The sequence below is a fragment of the Nelusetta ayraudi genome, unplaced genomic scaffold, assembly GCF_046127955.1.
Source record: "Nelusetta ayraudi isolate G7.1 ecotype Tasmania unplaced genomic scaffold, CSIRO-AGI_Nayr_v1 ptg000017l, whole genome shotgun sequence".
In the NCBI taxonomy this organism is placed as follows: Eukaryota; Metazoa; Chordata; class Actinopteri; order Tetraodontiformes; family Monacanthidae; genus Nelusetta; species Nelusetta ayraudi.
In genome coordinates this window covers 2,268,651-2,289,817 of record NW_027466067.1, presented here as the reverse complement: position 1 = coordinate 2,289,817, position 21,167 = coordinate 2,268,651, and the positions used below count along the sequence as shown (strand labels likewise).

At 40.9% G+C, this 21,167-nt stretch overlaps 1 protein-coding gene across 4 annotated transcripts; it reads left to right on the top strand.

The window, feature by feature from the left end:
• Positions 1–5,854: 5,854 nt before the first annotated feature.
• Positions 5,855–20,189, top strand: LOC142887210 (major facilitator superfamily domain-containing protein 4A-like). Of its 4 annotated transcripts, none has more exons than XM_076024683.1 (10): positions 5,855–6,274; positions 8,617–8,815; positions 11,940–12,194; positions 13,737–13,866; positions 14,135–14,215; positions 14,402–14,575; positions 16,314–16,461; positions 16,821–16,891; positions 17,161–17,275; positions 19,439–20,189. In XM_076024683.1, the coding sequence occupies exons 1-10, from the start codon at positions 6,042–6,044 to the stop codon at positions 19,572–19,574; spliced, it is 1,542 nt and encodes a 513-aa protein (XP_075880798.1). In that variant the 5' UTR covers positions 5,855–6,041; the 3' UTR covers positions 19,575–20,189. The 4 variants fall into 4 exon arrangements, with proteins under 4 accessions (XP_075880798.1, XP_075880799.1, XP_075880800.1 ...); XM_076024684.1 differs by having other exon boundaries at positions 5,856–6,274; positions 13,737–13,857; XM_076024685.1 differs by having other exon boundaries at positions 5,857–6,274; positions 14,135–14,250.
• Positions 20,190–21,167: the final 978 nt, after the last annotated feature.

The following is a 21,167-nucleotide window of genomic DNA, read 5'->3' as shown; positions in this document are numbered from 1 at the left end:
TTTCAGTCCTTACCCATTTATTGTCACACTCAAAACCCAACCCCCCGCCCTGTAGCCAGCCCGCTCCGTTGCTCACTTTCGTAGGTGTGTGTGTGTGTAAATAGAAACACGCACTCGGGTGTCCATCTCAAGACCTCTTTCATAATGATCTCACTGATCAAAACATGAAACACATACGTATTTTGATCAAGTCTTCCTGTGTGTGTGTGTGTGTGTGTGTGCGCGCACGCACGTGTATTTGTTTAATCTCTCTCGCACTCTGATACAATGTACTGACAAATATAACATACAAATATGATCGAATTTGTCATTCGGTTTTTATTTTGAAATTAGTGTATTTTGAAAATTCACCGGATTTTCTAGTTGTTGTTGTTTTTTTTTTTTTTTTTGAGCGACTTCCTGTACTATTGACGAGGATCGCTCGCTTCGCTTCCACGTCCAGTGAACTGACGTAAATGCATGGCACGATCCGCGAGGGGAGCCGCGCGCCTGTTCGCGTCTGGTGTGAACCACTACATTGATTAACATGGGCGCCGAATGTAAGCGCTCGCGTCCGAATCAAACTCACAACCTTCTTGCTGTGAGGCGGCAGCGCTAACCACTGCGCCACCGTGTCGCCCCACAGCGGATTAGAGAAGGCCAAATTAAGTTCCCCTGTCAAAGCTGCTGTGCGTTCTCAATTTCATCCAAAAGCTAAATATGCCTCACTTTTTAGCGAGCAGTGCATCTGCAATATTCCAGGAGGGTTGAGGAACAGCAGCTGGAACTTGGTTCCTGGGTGTTGAAAACTCTCCTCCCAAAGGCATTTTAGTTCTGTTTGCTGGTTCTTAGTTGTTGATGAAATATGAAGACTTAGCTTTTTTGGAGTGGAATTGCCTTTTTGCTGAATTACAAATGTTTCCAATCTTGAGGCTTATGGTGTTTTTTGCCCAAACAAAAATATAAAACCAGTAGAAAAGAAAAAACAAAACAAGGAACGCAAATTATTAACATGAGATTTGTTTGTTTGTTTTGATTTGTTTCTTTATGTATGTATTTATATTTGTTGGGTTTGAAGCCCATTGAACCCCTAAAGCTGAACTGAACTGAACTGAATTGAACTCCTGTGGATGTCAATCAAAGCACCACACTGTACAAAGATGAACGTTAAGTGACGGGACAGATTAGTTCCCACTTAAAGGTTTTCTACCTCTAACAGTTAATGAAGCTGATAAAAGAATTGTACCCAGTTAATTGTTCAGTAGCTAGTGCTGCGCAGGGAAACAGTGAAGACAGCAACACAGACAACATCAGAGCAATTCTGCTGGATTGGATGGCATTTCCACTCCCACACCCGTCTTACTGCTCCATCCCGCCCCCCAAGAGGCAGAAGTATTACTGTGTTAGTTGTGGTAAAAAAAAAAATTTAAAAAAAGAAGACGAAAAAAAAGGAAATTATATATATTAGCGTGTTTTTTCTCTGTAAGTTCCATGCTGTTATAAAACATGTAGAACTGGAACTAATAATAAAATTTATGAAGAAAAAAAAAGTCTAAATGTTTTATAAAGATTTAGATTTGTATGATGTGATATTTTGTGTTATTTGTCTACAGAGAATTTGAATGTAATATGACTGTCAATGGACAAACATTGATCCAATAATTTATTCATTCATGAATAAATAAACTCTTCATATTCTTGGCCATATTAAAATATGTTGTCTTTCATTCATGGATTCCGACAATGGCAATGGAAGGTATAACTCTCTTATCGGTGTGGATGGATAAAGAACTACAAGATGATTTGATGATACCGCATTACTCAATGTTGTACACAATGCTAAATTTTTGGAGAAGAATAGTTAAAATTTGCCATTTAGGTAATCAGATCAAAATGTTCAGGTGGTGCTCTTTTGACTCGGCTTTTAAACCAAACAAGGATGATGGGAGATTCAAGGGATGGATCTCAAAAGGATTAACCACCTACTATACATTTATCAAGAGGGGGGTGTTTCAGAGTTTTGAAGAACTTCACGGGTCTAATGGGTTGGGGAAGGATGACTTCTACAGATATCTGCAGGTTAGATCTTACATTAATCATAATCTACGAGAAACTTGGGAAACAGCTGGACCAGGATTCTAAGAAGTGCTTTTGTCATTGTTGAAATCAGGTTCCTGCAATAAAGTTGTTTCCAAGTTATATAATGATATTCAGTTGTTTAAACCGGATGACACAGACTACATAAGGAATAAGTGGGAAAAATAAGGACAATTAATTATTTCAGTTGAAAGCTGGGAAAAGATTCCCAAATTTCAATGGATGACCTCAAGCTCCAATTCATGGAGGGAATTCTGCTGGAAGAACATTGTTCGTTTTTTTGTAACCCCTGCCCAGAAAAAATATCAAAGCAACAGTGCCACCTGCTGGAGACTATGTAAGACACACAAGGCAAATCATTATCGTATCTTCTGGGGTTGTCCAGTGATTAAACCATTCTGGGAACAACTGTGCATGCACTTAAATAACATTTTCGTTGAGAAAATTCCTTGTAAATGTGAAGTCCTGTACTTACGAGACATTTCATGGGATAACTGGAATTTGTCAGATAAAAAAACTCCTGGTAATGCTTTTGGCGGCAAGCAAAAAAGCTATCACGAGAAAATGGACTGAGGACTGAGGCACCTACAATTGATGAATGGCTTGATATTGTACAGAATATTTACGTTCTAGAGAAGTTGTCATTCTCTCTTTAAGGTCAAAGTGACTCCTTTTTCAGGATATGGACAAAATGGACGGAATATATAAAACATGTAATTTCTGTAAACTGAATATGAAAACTTGGATTAGCAATTATATTTTCATATCCACATTTGATGTGGACTTGGTATTGTACTAAAGAGAACATTTCTGTACACTTGCTTCTCCAAATAAACAAAAAAAGAACACCGTGAGACAAGGAGCCGCGCTGCTAACAGCTGCTGACCACGCTGGGGTTCCTTCCAAAGAGGGCTTGCAGACCGATCGGTACCAGTCGACCCAGTCCAACCATGCCAGCTGTGTGTTACAGAATCATCCTTGTGCAGCGAGAGGCTGATTTCTAAACGTAATCGGAGCTATCGACTGCACAGACATTGCCATAAAGGCGCCATGTTATGTATTTTAGGTTATAGTAGAACCCGTAGTTGGTATGCACCAGGTGCATGATGGTTAACATGGCGAGGTTGTCGACACCGGAAGGGTTTTGGAGTAACCATGTGCTTGAGTTGCCGAATAAATAAAACTGTTCAAGTTACGTCGTGGTCCGAGGATTCATTGTTATATAGAGTAACGAACGGGTGAAGGATATAACAAAAGTGGCGACGAAGACGTCTGGATCGGGGCATGCTGTCCGCTGTAGAGAGAAGATTTATTTATTTTTTTATTCCTCTATTTTTCCTAAGGAGTGCCCGGGGCTAATGCTAACCGCTTTGTGGAGAAGGGTCCAGCTGCAGACTCGGAGGAGGCCGTTTTAGGCAAAGGCTGTTTCAGGCAAGGCTACTTTGCGTCGGATGTGACGTCAGAAGGATTCGGTCCCAAACCGAAGTAAGTCAAACGTGGAGTTTATATGTTTAAAATGCCCTGTAAATGTGAGATAACTTAACTGCAAAATTAACAAAAAGCCTTAAGGAGTTGTCTGTTACGATAACAATAACGACGGTGGTATTCAGTCCGTTAACATCAATGTAAACTTTATGCTAGCTTGAATTCCTGCGAAACGAACCTGTTACTCTCACATTTTCTTGACGGTAAAACATAAACCGCCTGGTCTTGATATGGGGAACGCCATGCCAGATCAGAACCAACGACTGTGGGGTTTTTGCACTCATGGTTAGACGCCTATAGAGAAAGAGAGTGAAAGAGAGAGAAATAAAGTGTTATTGCAAAAGGAGTTTTTGTGTTGTTGTTTTTTTTTAACAATACACTTCTTAAGAAATAGACATGGGTCATTTAATTTATCAAGTTATATATTTTGGCTGAGATGCAAATTTAAGTTTTATTTAATGTATTTATTTTTTAACTTTAGAACAGCTTCATAAAGCCTTATGCAGTATGCTAGTATAAAGTCTTGTGACATTGATTCATTTTTATTAGAATGCTTAGGAAGACAAGTTATTATAATTATTTAGATAGATAGATAGATAGATAGATAGATAGATAGATAGACTTTATTGATCCACTTGGGATGACTCCCTCAGGGAAATTAAGATATTTTATTATGTTATAGACCTTATGACATATTAATTTTGCCATATCTCAAAAATTTTAATATTTTAATAATATCTGGCCAAACATGATTTAATTCTTAGTTTACTTGTTGAACCTGTTACGCCGACTATAGATTGTGTGTGTCGGCGCAGCCAGCTTCGAGGTTAGGAGCAGATCGGTGAACAACCGGCAGTGATTACACATGAGTTAAGAGGGAGCCAGCTGCGAATAAGAGCAAGAAAAAAAGGGAGCAGTGCCGTAACCATGGCTTTGAACAATGACTTTGAAAGAAATGGCTGGAGTTATCGGCTCGATTGGCCCCTTTATCATACAATAGTTTAAATATTCTTTCTTTATAAATTGATCATATACTACATCAACATCGTTTTCATTATATACTGAATTCCAATTATTCATTCATTCATCTTCTATACCCACTTATTCCTATTCAGGGTCACGGGGGTCTGCTGGAGCCTATCCCAGCTGTCTTAGGGCGAAGGCAGGGTTACACCCTGGACAAGTCGCCAGTTCATCGCAGGGCCACATAGAGATAGAAAACCATTCACACTCACATGCACACCTACAGACAATTTAGAGTGTTCAATTGACCTCACATGCATGTTTTTGGAGTGTGGGAGGAAGCCGGAGAACCCGGAGAGAACCCACGCAGACACAGGGAGAACATGCAAACTCCACACAGAAAGGTCCCAGGCCCGGGCCCCGGAATCGAACCCACGACCTTCTTGCTGTGAGGCGGCAGCGCTAACCACTGCGCCACCCCCAAAGAAAGTGCGATCTCGTGTGGCTTTCACATGGCTTATTAAAATTAATTGCAGAAAAAAATAAAATAAAATGATCGACATTCGGTAGTGAGAGACAGTTTTTTTTCTCTACATGTTGACATAGCAGAGCTGTTTTACCGAGGTGAAAAAAATGACTGACTTGTTGGCAAACAGTTTAATGTTTACAGAAGGGCTAACTATTAACAGGCAGGACAATCTAAGACAGCAATGTTTACAGATTAACAGTGTGGCGAATGCTAAATTTTATTGCTTTTTTGACATTGTAGAAATGTTATATCCTGTTTAAACATGATATGATATAGAATAAAGAGTCTTTACAGTAAAAATGACAATAATTTGAATAACTACAAGTTTGATGAATGCAACGCATTTTCTTTTTCTTTTTTTCTTTTTTTGCAACGCATTTTCAAATACTTTTTTTTTTGAACATCTCAGTAAGAGCATTTCTCCCCAGAAGTGTCTAAGTACCGAACAGTTGAGGAGCTTAGTGGAAACTGTCATGGCTCAAACCCAATTAATGACCACGATGGCCACAGAAACAGCTGTCTGTTTGACTCACCAACTTCACGACCGTTATTATGAGTGTCAAGCCTTTGAATAAGTGCCTCAGAAGGGCAGGCGGGGGACCTGCACAGCAGGTTTTTGTTATAATGTACAATTTCCTTGCACTTGTTACATAAAACACATGTCTTGTCTTTTTTGTCTTGATTAATCACGTGTGTGTGTGTGTGTGTGTGTGTGTGTGTGTGTGTGTGTGTGTGTGTGTGTGTGGACACACCATGGCGTCTTGCCAAAGAGCTCATCTGAAAGCCGCATAGACAGACAGGGGGCGGGGCCGACTGTGCCCTTCAGCCAATCAGCAGCACGTCCGTCCATTGAACAAACTTTCCTTTCAACTCGAAAGCGTGTTGAGACGGTGTTAGGTGTTTCACTTGATTCACTGTCAGCACTTGAGAAGCAGTGTGCGTGCGTGCGTTTGCATGTGTGCGTGTGTGTAGCAGGTCCCGTGGCGACATGAAGCTGCTGGACGACCACATCGTGTTGCTGTTGAGGCGCAACTTGCAGCCCACCCTCACCTACTGGGCTGCCTTCTTCAGCTTTGGCCTTTGCATGTCCTTCCTGGGACCCACCATCCTGGACCTGCGCTGCCAGACCCGTTCCTCACTCGACCAGATCACCTGGGTCTTCTTCTCCCAGCAGCTCTTCCTGCTGGTGGGCAGCTGCCTTGGAGGTCTCTTCAAGAAAACGTGAGACAAAATCAATTGTTCTTTTTCCTCTTTTTTTTTCTTCCTTTTTGCGACGTTTCAGTTGTGACGTCAGTTCAAGTAAAGTTAAGTATTTTTATGTAATATGTGCAAAACTGTGCATCTCCCACGATAAAATTAACATTACTTATTGACATGGATATAACATATGATTTTTTTTTATGTTGCACTATATGTTTAGCATGTAATAATATAAACTAATATGCAAATGACTTTATCACAGAATTTGACAGTTGACTTGTCACAAGTCCTGAAGCCCATATAAGGAACACTTTAAAAAATACCATTACTGCTAGGATACAACATTCTGACAACAAGGAACCCTTGACAAGACAAGGAATCTTTTTTTATTTTTTTTAAGTATTTAAATTCACCTCTGCAGTCATGTTTCTCTGACTTGGGGTCAGAAGATCACACATAGAGATAACATGCAGTGTTGTGTCCAAACCAAAAGTGTAGCTCATCTTTCAACAAGCTCTTTAACCACCTGTCTAAGGTGACAGTGAAGTCTGAATTCAAATTATAAAAACATCCTATCATTATTATTATTATTATTATTATTATTATTATTATTATTATTATTATTATTATTATCATTATTATTATTTTAAAATGTAAGCATTTTTTCTATAAGGAAATGTGTATGCTGTGTTGGTAAGTGCATCAATTCATTAATTCATTCACTCATCCATCCACCCATCCATCCATCCATTCATTCTCAATTGCGTCCTCCCCTCCACCCAGTGTGTGTGCAGGGCTCCTAGCTGAGTTCCAGCCCTGCTGTCCTCAGGTGAGGCGAAGGCATGGTTGCACCTGGACTGGTCGCAGGGTTTATCGCAGGGCCACACAAGAATTCAAACAACCGTTGGCACCTACGGCCAAGTTGGGGCTCCCAGTTGATCTCGTATGCATCACTGTCACTGATGAGGTGGTGCGTAGCCAGAGTGCCAGAAGGAAAACCGGGCAGATGCAGAGTAAACAGGAAGAGAGAGGGGAAAGAGAGAGAGAGAGAGGGGCCCTGGGGGCCAGTGGAGCCACAGAGCCACCTGCTTGCTGTGAGGTGACAGTGCTAACATGTGTTAGCTCGTGTTGTGTATATATATGTATATATATATATATGTATATATATATATATATATATATATATATATATATATATATATATATATACATATATATATATATATGTATATATATATATATGTATATATGTATATACATATATATATATATATATATATATATATATATATATATATACATATATATATATATATATATATATATATATATATATATATATATATATATATATATATATATACATACATATATATATATATATATATATATATATATATATATATATATATATATATATATATATACATACATATATATATATATATATATATATATATATATATATATATATATATATATATATATATATATATATATACATACATATATATATATCTCATGTCAAACACAGAACGGCAAATATTTGTAGCCTCACATTGTAAAGGTTAGGTATATAAAATCTGGTCATTTAAAAAAAGCCAGTGGAAACTTTGCAGTCGTTTCTCCACATTCTAGAATAGATTAGAATAAAATAGAATGCTTTTATTTATCCGATATTGGGGAAATTTGCATAATTCTAGCAGTATATACGGTGTAAAGAGAGGAAATTATATTATCAACCATTCATTCATTCATTCATCTTCTATACCCGCTTATTCCTATTCAGGGTCACGGGGGTCTGCTGGAGCCTATCCCAGCTGTCTTAAGGCGAGTAGGGAGACACTGTGGCATAGCAAGAACGTTGTGAGTTCGATCCTGGGCCTGGGACATTTCTGTGTGGAGTTTGCATGTTCTCCCCGTGTCTGCGTGGGTTATTTTTGGGATACGTAGAAAACGTGCTTTTAATATCAGAAAATGAACCAAAGTTTCAACAAAATCTGTGGCCTTTAAGCCCCACAGTAATTAGCTATTTATTGAAATGACTCTTAAAACACTGAAAAAATGTAGAAATAAATGGGTGGGCTGCATTAAGAGCTTAACATTGCGTATGGCCTCCGGACCGTACTTTGCCCACGTCTGCTTTAGACTTTACCTTTACTTCATTAATCCGAGGGCAAAAATCAGTCTGTCCTGTTCATAGAAACACATTCAACAATATTGTTTCATATTGTTTCATTCACAGTTATTGTGGATGACATTTGATTCCAGTGAAACAGTTCAACAGGCCAAACCTGAAGTGAAGTTGATGATTGTTGTGCAGAATGTTGCGTTGTGTAACCCCGGCTCGCTCCCGTCAACAGGCTGTGCTCGTCATTGTCCGCCCTCTTCTCCTCCACCCTTATCATCTCGCTGATGTTTGCCGCCATCCCCCTGTGTGGCAATGTGGTGCTGCTGTCTGTCGCCGTGGCCGTGGTCGGCTGTGCCATGGGGGTGATCGACACCATCGCCAACCTGCAGCTGGTCAACCTCTACCACAGGGACTCTGCTGTCTTCCTGCAGGTCAGACACGATTTGTGCATGCGTGCGTGTGTGTGTGTGTGCAACTTTGAAATTTCACCAGTGCGTGGGTCCTCCTACCCTCCATTAGTATAGGTTTAGGCCCATAACCAAGTATTTACAAAGTAGAATATAACAAACAAAAGCAGGCAAGTTTAAAAGTGACCTATAAAAAAAAACTGTAGATTTTTGAATAAACACTAAATATACAAATAAGGAAAATGGAGGAGAAAATCTAAAAGGTGATTTTTCTCATATCCATTTCTTCGTTGGATGGGGGTGGGAGGGGTGAGTGCGTATGTGTGTGTGTGCAAGCATCCATGGATGTGTGTGCGTAGGCCTTGGAGAGTCGCTTCGTCCAACGCCGCAATCTTGGTGCCTCGCTCTGCAGGATGACATGGCGATAACACAGCAGTTGCTATGGAGACGACCTTGATTGTGCCCCAGACAAAGTCGACAATATGCAGGTGTGCATGAGGAAGGGGGAGGGAGGAAGTTCAGAGCGTCGAACTGCGGTGATCTCCTGGAGGAGTTGTTCCAGCAGCGGCCTTGGCCAATGCAGAGGGGGGCCGAATTGCAGATTGTGATTGTTTGGGTTAGAGTAGCGAGTAGTCACATTCCAATAGAAATCGACTACCCTGAATGTCCATACTGGACTCCAGAATGATCCATATTCCTTTGCAAAGCCGAGAGCTTCTCCAAGAGCCATGAGAGCCATCTCAACCCTGCTCCTCCTTCTCCTCCTCTGCCATGTCTAATTGATGGGGGTCTTGCACTCACTGTCCACTGTCTCGTTTCCAATACCTTGTGAATTGGGAGGGATATGGGCCACCAGAGAGATCTTTGGTGCCTGCTCTGCACATACTGGACAAAGACCTCATCAAGGATTTCCACAGTAGTCAACCAGACCAACCTTTACCTTATCAGGGGTTGGTCGCGTTGGAGGCGATAGCTCAGCCAGCCACGCCACTCTCGAGCTCTGACTGAGCGAGTCACCGGACTGTTTTCTCTCAGAGGTGATTATTCACCAAACTAATTAGGTGTCTTTCCTCAATATACCTTATTTCAATCTGTTTGCACAAGCACTGTCAAAGCTATGGCTTCTCCCTCCCACCTCTCCCCAGTCACCTCTCTCTCGCCACCCATCTTTTCTTGCTCACACTGCCAGATACTTTGTTTTACCTTGTCATCAATTACTGAGTCAGGGATTTGTATAAAGGGTAGCGCTATGTTAGCGCCTGAGGCGAGGCTGAGCCAGCTTGAGGAACGACTTCGCTCCTTCAAGCATAGTCCCGCATCTCGCAGGGTTAGCTTAGCTGGAGCAGAGCGTTCAAGTGCTAGCGTAGCGTCAGGGGTTGCATGTCCCTCTAGCTTCCCTCCCTTTAGCGGCTCCCAAGAAGCCGGGAAAGGAAGTTTCCTTCCTAGGTCCACCCTCATCTCAAAGGATTGAGCTGTCTACATTAGGCTTTTGTTGGTTTTCTTGGAGGGTTGTGGTTGTCAGGCCCAAAGCCAAAGGCCTCAAAACATGTCTGCCAGCCCAAAAAATGTTGCCCCCTGAAGGCTGAGTGGAGCACTGCATTGAAGAGAGATCCCTTACTCCCTGCAGAAAATTACCTGAGTGACAGCACCTGGCTGCAGCTCAACTGCAGCAGAGGAGGACACTGTTGTTGGTCAAACCACAAGAAGCTACTGGTTTACAAAAAATAAAAATTGGAAAGAGGAAAAGACTCGTTCCCGTGCATATTGAAAGCTTACCAGGCCGTTTTCAAGTTGGGCAGAAGCGGAACATACCAAGATTAACTTGACAGTGGTGTTTTCCCTTTTTTGATGACCTCAATGGTTGGGGCTGCCTTTTGGTGGATGTGATGTTTTTTTTCTGTCTTTCCTGCTCCAAGATATAATCTTTTTCCAGGCCCCTTCTGGTCCTAACTAAGCTGGCTTTTCCCATATGCTTCTCCTCCTCCTGGTGTTGGACCTCTGCTTGAATCAGCTCTCTCCTCTGCCTTGGGTCTGCCTTGCCACATTGTTGGAAGTGTGTGTTGTCTTTGCCTGCCCAAGCACACGTGTCCAATGATGTCCTGAAGCTTGAGCACACTCTCCTCTTTTGCCATTGAGGTGTCTGCTGCCCACTTGCGTCCTGATCGTGTTGTGACCCCTGAACCCCTGACCTTTACATCACCGGAATCACAAAACATCATTAGCGCCCTGTACTTTGTACTCTTCCACCACTGTTGACAGGGGTAGGTTGGGTAGACTGTATGTACAGGCCTACTGACATGAAGCTTGGTGGAACGCCAAGACACTTGCGGAAGTGTTTGTTCGCTCTCCTCTCCATTCCTTCCACTGATGTCATCGGAGCCTTGGAGATCATCAGTAGCCATGCAAGTCTTGGTAGGAGACCATGCTGGAAGAGCCAGGCCTTGAAATTCCCTGGTAGACCAGAACCTTCGATCTTCCTCAGCCTCTCATCCATCCTCCTCTTGAACACGGATACTTTGCTTCTTCACCTTCCCATCTTTGCTGACCATGCTTTTTGACTTTCTGGGTTTGAATTTCATTCTTGCTCATTTTGCCACGTCATTCAGAACCTTCAGGACCCACCTTGCTTGTATGTGGGAGAGAGTTGTAATGGTCAGGTCATCCATGAAGCCTCTTTTTTGGGGTTGGCTGCATTATCGCCAGACTGCATTATCGGCCCTGTAAATTCCTTCTTTGCTGCTGTTATTAGCAGATTCATTCCCATAATAAACAGGATGACAAGATGGTGTTGCCTGTTAGGATTCCCTTTTCCAGATCTTGCCATAGGGTGGTGAGAAGGGTGGTCTTAAATCCCAGCTTGAATCCTCTGAAGTAACTGTAGATTATTCCTCTTATGTGGTGGGAGCTGTAGTAGTGTTCCATGGCTGTGTTGATGAGGTTGTGGGGGATTGATCCGTATGTGTTTTCCAAGTCCAGCCAAACAACTGTTATGTTGCCTCTGCCCTCCTTGGCATCCCGGATCAGCTGGTTGAGGATTCTTTAAAGCTTTCACTTACTGTTACTATTAGTAAGTGAAAGTAGTAAAAAAGCTTCTCAGGCACATTGCAGAACAGTTTTACATCATCTCCGTCTTCTTTTCTCGTCACAGGCCTTACACTTCTTCATCGGGGTAGGAGCTCTCATCAGTCCACTGGTGGTAGACCCTTTCTTGGATGAAAACAACTGCACGCTTAGTGCCGGCTGGAGCTCATCATCACCCTCAGATCCAGATTCCGAGTTGTTCGGCAGCAACTCCAGTGACATCACAGCATCACCTGACAACTACCAGTATTCTGACTACATCACCGATGAGCTGCTCATCACCAGGGTGTCGTACGCTTTCTGGATTATGGCTCTCATCAACGTAAGTTAATAGATATGACAAACTTAATGCAAAAATCTTTCTGTGTGTAGTGAACACTGTCTTATTTATAATGCAACAGGGGCCCACGTTAGATGTATGTTATTTTGTCTTCAACAAAGAAGCGACTCTGGTAACACTCTCTGTTAAGATGTATTATATTTTGCATTATGAGTACCTTTATAAGCATTATAAAACATGTCAGAAATGTTCATAACCACGTATGACAACTTATGACAACATTTATAAACGAAGTGGTGGATATAATGTGTTCTAAGCTCATCAGTCATAATGTTTTATACCTTCATGGCAAAGTGACACTGAAGGCCTGGATTGTATACCATGTTATAACTACCATTTATATATATATAAAAAAAATGTTTTTAAAGGATGACTTTGTGGCGCTTAAAGTGTCAGCACTTCTGGAATAATGTCTTTATACGGGCATTATAAAACAAATCATGGTTTTGGGTTTGTTTTTTTGGCATGTGTCACATCAATAAAAATTAAGATGTATTACTGGTGTTACACATTATTAACCGTAACATCCTATTGAAAATATAAAGGAATGACAAAAACATCACAAAGACGAGGTCTGTGTCTTTCTTTTGTTCAGACAAGGGTTCTGTTTGTCCTATCTTTGTCCCAGTCCCGGTTCAATTGCCTCCCTTAATAAGGAGACAGGGCCCGGGCACGATGAACCGGGACGAGGGAGCCTACATGCTCTCTCACATCTGGAGCACCATCCTGGAGAGGTGAACGGACAGCAGGGAGGCGTGACCGTCCTGTTAAATCTGACAGGTTGGTCACGCCTCCATAACGTCAGCTTGTCTGAACAAAAGAAAGACACAAACCTATGGAAAAACTGAAGACATTATGAACACAATGGAAACATCACAAAGACGCTGTATGGAAAGAGTCTATTAAAAATTTCCCAGTTTGGACAGCCCCCCCCCCCCCTATTCTATAGGCCTAAACTGAGACACACACACACACACACGACAAACAAGACACACAGAAAATTGGAGGGAAATGATGGATCTTGACAACATTGTATATAATTATTAGCACCTTTCTTTAATAATTAGTAATTTGTCTGTTATGAAAGATAAATACTACTAATAACATGCACCTTATGAAGACAAAATTAACTTCATTCAGTTATTGACAAAACTGTGTGGCTGTCTTTTTTTTTAAATTCTACTTATGGCCAACAAACCCGCCCTTGTGCTCAGCTATTTGACTTGGAGTCATTTGGTTGTTTGCGCTCCTTCCCAGCCCTGTAAAACTTGACATCATCTCCTACCTGCTGCACACATGAGCAGTTTGATGAAGCATTTTTCTGACTTTTGTCAACCAAAATCCAATACATATAGACAACCTATCAGCACGTCAGTCAGTGACCATTTCAAGCATTAATATAATATAATAATGAATTTGAGTGTTGTGACTTGTAACTTCTGTGTCAGTTGATTGTTTTACGATGTGTGTGTGTGTGTGTGTGTGTGTGTGTGTGTGTGTGTGTGTGTGTGTGTGTTCTGAAAGCTTCCTGTTCCTGCGGCTGTGCTGGCACTGATGTACAACCAGAGACTGCTGCCTTGTTTCAGCCACAGTCCCCGTCTGCTGGACAGCAGCGCACAGAGAGGTCACCCTGTGGACAATCACGGTAACACATGTACTGTTTCTCATTTTGTCACGTGTGTACGTGCATGTTTGTGTGTTTGGGGTTAAGTTTATGCTTTATGGAATATGGGAGGAAAAAAGGGACCCCGTTATAACTGGTTTTAAATAGGCTGTATTCATACAGCGTCTTTGTGATGTAGTCATTTCTTTATGTTTTCAATGGGATTTTACAATTAGTAATATCCATCACCAGTAATACATCTTGTTTGTTTTTTTTGATGTGACACATGAAAAAACAAAACAAATATATCTTTGTCCAGGTGTTGGGAGCCTGTTTGCTTGCTGCAACCCAAACAATCTGCGAGGCCGCCCAGCTACATTCTTCATTCTTCATGCACTGGGTGGGGCCATCCTCTTCATCACTGATGGGATCATTGTGAGAATCAATAAAACTTGCATATATCCACTATTTACTGGTTCACTTTTATTAAAGGTCCAGTGTGTAAGTTTTGGCTTAATTTATGCTTTTTATATTGGTAAAAACTTAACAAACTACCCATAAATCCCCCTCCCCTTCCCCCCAACAGGGCTCTTATGCCGGCTTCGTCTACATCTACGCAGTGTCTCCGCCTGTCCTGATGGCCAACAAGGTGGCTGGTGGTCTGAGCAGTGCATTCTGGGCCTCTGTCACAATGGGGAGACTCATATTTATCTGCGTGTCCATCAGATACACCGCACCCAAGTTGCTCACCTTCAGCCTGGTATGAATGTGTTTTTAAAGAGGCAGTTCTGCACACAGCAACTCGCTTCACGGTCCAAATAAGGCTTGTGTGCATTTCTCACGTGGTTGATCTCCAAATATTTGAGTGAGTTGAGGAGCATGTGACAGGAATGGGGGGGTGAGTATTTTAATTTGACAGGAGGGTTGGCTGTCACTGCAGGGTTCCTCTTATTAGACAAATGTATCCTTGTTATGCCTTGAGTGTTGTGGATATTAAAATATCCTAACAGTTTTATTGTATTTGCAATAAATAACATAATACATTATATATTTTAAATTATTATTATAACTGATGATCTTAATGAAGCCATAGGAATTCACTTGCAACAGACTCAACAGATTAGATAGACTGGCATTTGTTCAATCAATGTTAATCAACTGTTTCAATCCCATAACGATGCATAGAAAATCAATCAATTTCAGATGAAAAGAACAGTCACAATATTTGGAAAACATATTAACTCCGAATCGCTGCAGGCACTTTGATTCACTATAGTCAGAAAAACCTACATTATACAGGTGTAGGGCATAACTTGGTTTACGCAGATGTGTTTGGGTCCTTGTATCAGCTCGCATTGATTTCAAATAAAATAATCTTTTCAGATTCCAATAAGACATCAATTTCATAAAACCAATGAGTATCCTTTGGAAAACATACTTACATGCTTGAAGGTTTAGTGTAAGGCAAACCTAAACATTGTAATATGTGATATTGGCTCTCAACAGCCAGCCGGCTAGCTTTTTGAGCTTCTCAACGGCTTGGCTCAAGCAAGCTAGCCTCTTAACTTCCCATTCCTGAGGCTGATCCTGCGCTATCCCCTAGCTTCCTCGTCTTCGTCTGCCACAGCCGTCACAAATCTTCTCCAGCGCTGCTCCGTCATTGCCATCCCCCCGGCCATGGCGCTACGCTACACAGATCCTCCAGCTCTGTCATCAAACACCTCCTTCCGCGGAACTTATCGCCTCATTAAAGAATCTCAGACTTCTTCTTCGCAGACTACATTCACCAAGGCTCCCAGCGAAACTACTTCTACAACTTCACTACCATAAACAGCATCCGATCACTAGCTTGCCTGAGCCAAGCCGTTTCCGGAAAAGGTGCAAGAAGGCTAAAGAATGGCTAGAAAACAATTGCACAGAAGTGGAGAATCCCAGCCACAACGCTAAGCATATGTACAAGAAGATAAAAGAAAATGTTTCTTGGTACCACAGCACCCCCATCAAAGTACATAAAGGCTGCTGATGGTAGAATCTTGCATTAACAGGAAGACATCTCGGATCACTGGGAGGAATACATCCAAGACCTCTTCAATGAGGATCAGACACAAGAGACATTTGTTACAGATTTCATAGAATCAGGCCCGCCGATCATGAAGTCTGAGATCGAATGGGCACAGCAGAAAATGAAGCCTGGAAAAGCTGCTGGTCCAGATGAAATCCTCTCGGGTACTATGGGACCCGGCTAGTCACTGTCAGAGGTCTGAGTACTGAGAAAAACTCTGACATTTCTGACCCGGACTCAGTTCTTGTGAAAGGAGCAAGATCCGAGCCGTGTTGGGTATAGGAATGTCCAATTCCGACGAGGACCTGAACTCACTTCTTGTGAATGGACTGCTGCGGACTAACTGCTTGAGAATTGACCCGAGAACCAAATTGGGTTGGGTCGGACCTCATGTTGGTTGGTCATTTGAATGTTTTCTCTGTATGTGTCCCTTCAGATGGGGGTCGTTGTGGTGCAGCTCCTGTTGTTGATCTTCTACGAAAGCCCTGCATTTCTGTTCATCGGGACGTGCTTGGTGGGACTGTGTATCAGCAGTGTGTTCCCCTCGCTACTGGCATTTACAGAGGACATCCTGAATTACAAAGGTGATGCACTCTTGCGTTAAGGATAGAGGAGCGCTATGTGTTTAAATAATAAAGAAAGAAAGAACCACCGAAACACAGAACACAGACAGACAGAACTTTTTTTTTATATTACGGTATATATTCATTTAATCAATCTATGATCATATGCTGTCTTCTAATCTTTAAATTTGGATAAGAAAACATGGAAATTGTCATTAAAGCTAAAAATAAAAAATAAAAAAAAATAAACAGTCAACAACGCTAATAAAAACAATGCAAAAGAATGCTAATAGGTGGGTTGGTCTGTTGTTTTGTTTTTGAGGACCTATTTCATTGATTTGGTGATTTAAACCTACTTTAAATTACCTCATTTATTAAAGGTTGTGCTACAACAGTCCTGGTAGCCAGTGCCAGCACAGGAGAGATGGTGCTGCAGCTGCTGGTTGGATATGTGAGAAATCTTGATATTCTCCTTCAGTCTAACTGCCCTGTGATTGGATCAGACAAATGCTGCACCTTGTTTTTTAATGATTTGTCAAAATGTTATAGCTGAAAATAATTTTTATAATCAGCAATTATAAAATATGGCTGCTCAGAGATGAAGTGTTCAACAAGAAGGAATAGTCTTCAAAGGCCATTATTAACTTGTTTTGGTATCACAAGAACTCCCATGTCACAGCTGGTGTGTGTGTGTGCGTGTGTCTGTGTCTTTTCCGACAGTTAATACACAACCATGGGAGTTACACTTTCCTGCTGAGCTGTACTATTTCACTATTCATCGGTTTGTGCTTGTTCCTGCTGTTTCTTTACGTCCAGCACTTTCACAACAACGTTGGTGAGTAATGCAACAAATATACAAATGTGGGGGAATTACAATCCTGAGATGACATAGGACTAACTAAGGCCACGTTCAGACTGCCAGCCAAAATCCAATTTTTAGCCCATCCAGATTGAAACCAAATGGCTCTTTTGTAGTCTGAACAGTCACACATCACATGAAATCTGATTTTTGCACAATGGATTAAAACCACCTTCGGGAGGTAGTTTCAAATCGCGTTTGTACGGATGCGTCTCAGTCTGAACAGCACCCAACACAGCGATTGGTTTTGACTGTCCGTGATGTCACTCTACGCGATGCAAGACCCTATGCGCCAAACCGGAGAGCGCCATTTGAGGTGCGGAGCTGTAACGTAATAGAACAGACAGAAGAGGTAGAAAACACCAGTCCTTGGACAGAGGAGGAAACTCATTGCCTCATCAATCTGTGAGGAGATAGTTCCATTCAAGCGAAGCTTCAGGGCATGTATCGCAACAAGTGCCCCCATCGCAATTATATAACGTCACACACTACACGTGCTGGACGACGCCTCCGCTCCGACGTCGTTGCTACAGCAGCCTGATCAGATCGGTCAATAATGTGGCCCAGTCTGAACAGAGCCAGATCCCATTTGAACACTTGCTAAAAACAGTGATTTGAGAAGGAATCTGATTTTAATCATGTGATTTGAATGATTTGAATAATCAATCTAGCACATTGAATCAATGTTGGGGGGGGGGGGGGTCGACAGGGGTCAGCAGGCATAGGCAGGGGTTTGCAGGATTGTGAAGGGGTCAGTAGGCGTCATGAGGGGTTGGCATGTGTCGGGGTGCGTCAGCTCAGCCCCATCAGCTCTGCTTGTAGCTTTATTATTATTATTTACCTTACGCATCTTTTGCCCTAATTGTGACCCCTTTAACCTCGTTCAATTTCGACAATATTTGGCACGCACAGCTGTAGGTGCTCCATAGTGCCACCTACAGGTAACCTAGAGGTAAGAACATTTTTCACAGCCAGTGCGAACGTAGTAGTCATGGGACCAAAACCCACGTGTACGTGTGATCCCCTGCTACACAAATAACTTGTTTTTGACAGCTAAAAACTAAATTGTTGCACTGTTTGTCATTATTATTATCATCATTATTATTATTATTATTATTATTATTATTGTTGTTATCATCATCATCACTACTATTATTGTTAGCATTATTCTTACTGAAACATAAAGTTTTTGCCCTGGGCAGAACAGTCCACATGCAGAGGAGCATGTGGTTTGTTAAGAGCGATTCTTAATACTTCACAAACGCTTGTTTCCACCAGCTGTGCAGTGCAAATTTCATATTGTAACCCAATAAAGTGTGTTGGCCTTCTCACCTTAGCTGCGCCTTCCTGGTTACGTAATAAATAAAGTAATAAATTATATTTGTATGGAAAGATAATTTTCGTTTCAGCCCTTAGTGTGTTGCTATAAGACGAAACAATCAAATAGGATTCAGATTCAACTTCAAATTGAAAGATTTGCACTGTACCTTCTGTCCACACCAAGGAAATGAACCTGGATGTGAATTCATGGTTAAGAATGTGGCATTCACGGACTGCTTTTTACAAGTGAAAAAAAAACAAAACAAAGCAACCTGTGTAATATTAAGAGATTTTGAGAAGAAGCAGCAACATCATGTGATTACATATTAGATTGCACTACAGTGAACTACGGTGGCCTTTACACCCAAAACTGGATACACTGTCCTCCTTCTTCTTCACTGGTTTGTTTGAGGATGAGCGTTCACCCTAAACATGAAACGCACTGTGAGGCGACTAACTGGGAGCAAGACCCTTGATCTATGGGCACGAAAACCAAATTACTTTTATTGTACTGCAATTATAAACTTTTATTAACGTATGTATGGCCTTTATATTGTTTTTACCAATATAAACATCATAAATCAGACCAAATTCTACACAATCAATCTTTAATTTGCTGAATTAAAGTTCTGATTCAGGCAGCAGTGAAATGCAGCACTTTCGGTGGAGCCCTTCTGCCAAGGACCTACTGAGTTTTGGCTGAACCAAAATGCCCCCTGGGTCCCTTTTCATTGACCTCCACTGACTGTTGGCTATATTCACAGAAAGGCTTAGTCATCTGTTGTGCCATAAACTGTACACACTGTTCTTATTTTTTAGGTTCGTCCAAGAACATCCCTTTGGAAGGGATGGCGACAACAGGCAAGCCCTGATCTGTCCTCGTCTTCGACAAAGGTCAAAAGATGGAAATTCATGCAATGCATTGTCCTGGCAACTTCCTATGTTTCTGACTTGAAGTGGTCTTTTTAGTCAGACGCTCAACAAGCAGCTCTGTACAGAGCAGGACTCTTTGATTATAATATTATTGTAGTTGTTATTTATCTAATGTGAAATAAATAATTACACTGCTGTAGAATGATCTGTATGGAACATTGCCTTCGACTTCTACTGTTTAAATAGGTCACAGGTTAACCACGAGAAGTATTACTGTATGTCCCTCATAAATGAATGCGGACAGTGAATACAACAGCGGCCGAGTGTAGACAAGATAAGAGTACTTTTATTCTTGGTTTCACCACCAGTCACTTCAGTTAGAAACACCTCCAATAAGGTTCTCTCATATTAATATGCCACTTAACACAAGCAGCTTGTAAACATAATTCAAAACAAGATTTGACATATTACGGTAAGTTAAAGGAAAATCATTAAAAGGAAAAAAAAGAAAGCTTGTTGTTTTTGTTTTTTTTTACAAGACATGATGGAATAGAGCTTTAAATGGGCTTTATTGAACTATTTTATAGATTTCAAAGTCACTGTAAAAAGGTAATAATATGCTTCCAAATTGAGTTGGACTCAAAATATGAGTGCAACTAAATAAATAATTGTGTTGCTGTGTCTTGATCAATGTAAACATTTTTGATAGCGTGTAAAAGATTTATCATATAAAATACAAAGAGTATTACTTCATCCTCCCTTTGGGAAAATAATCATTTCATGAAGCAAATGAGTCAGCAACATTCCATCAAGAGGAAACTCTGTAGAAAAGTGAGAGAATCCAATAATGCAGGAACCCCAAAATATTAAGTGCAAATGTTTCATCACAACATCTGCGTGTACAACATCAACACAATATCAAAAATACTTTTACAAACAAAAACAAGGATTTTAGTCTCCATAAGGCTTTGATTCTCAAACACAAGACAATGCCAGCAGAGCATAGCCAACTCCCAATACTCCCAGTACAGAGGAGGGAAACAACAGAGTGTACACATGCACAAAAGGGGACATCAAATCAGAGGAAACCAAAATGGGAACCGTCTAACTCGGCTTATACAAAAATAGAAATTAATCTTTAAAATTCTATTGGTAGGAAAGGGAAAAAATAAAAGATTGTATCAACTTAGAATATTAATGTACTTTGAGTATCACGCACATTTATACGCAGGCTGAAAATGGTTGCAGGTCTAAAACATGGCTGAAGTTCCACTGATCCAGCCAACGCTGCCTTCTGTGTGTGCGCACGTGTTTGTGCACTATTCAAGGGACCACTGTAGAGTACACACACACACACACACACATGTATACACATATGTATATATGTATATGTATATATATATATATGTATATATGTATATGTATATATATATATATATATATAGAGAGAGAGAGAGAGAGAGAGAGAGAGAGAGAGAGAGAGAGAGAGAGAGAGAGAGAGAGAGAGTGTGTGTGTATACATGTATATACATGTGTGTGTGTGTATATATATACACATACATATACATACATATATATATATATACATATATGTATGTATATATATATATATATATTATATCTCAACAAAGATATGACAGAAGAATCTGCCTGCAGCTGTGAGTTTGCCATACTC

What these genes read in the sequence shown, in the direction of transcription:
- LOC142887210 (XM_076024683.1), top strand. Translation starts at nt 6,042, where the DNA reads ATGAAGCTGCTGGACGACCACATCGTGTTGCTGTTGAGGCGCAACTTG. An exon ending in ACTCTGCTGTCTTCCTGCAG is followed by an intron (nt 8,816 to 11,939) that starts GTCAGACACGAT and finishes TTCTCGTCACAG; the next exon opens with GCCTTACACTTCTTCATCGG. An exon ending in AGTTGCTCACCTTCAGCCTG is followed by an intron (nt 14,576 to 16,313) that starts GTATGAATGTGT and finishes GTGTCCCTTCAG; the next exon opens with ATGGGGGTCGTTGTGGTGCA.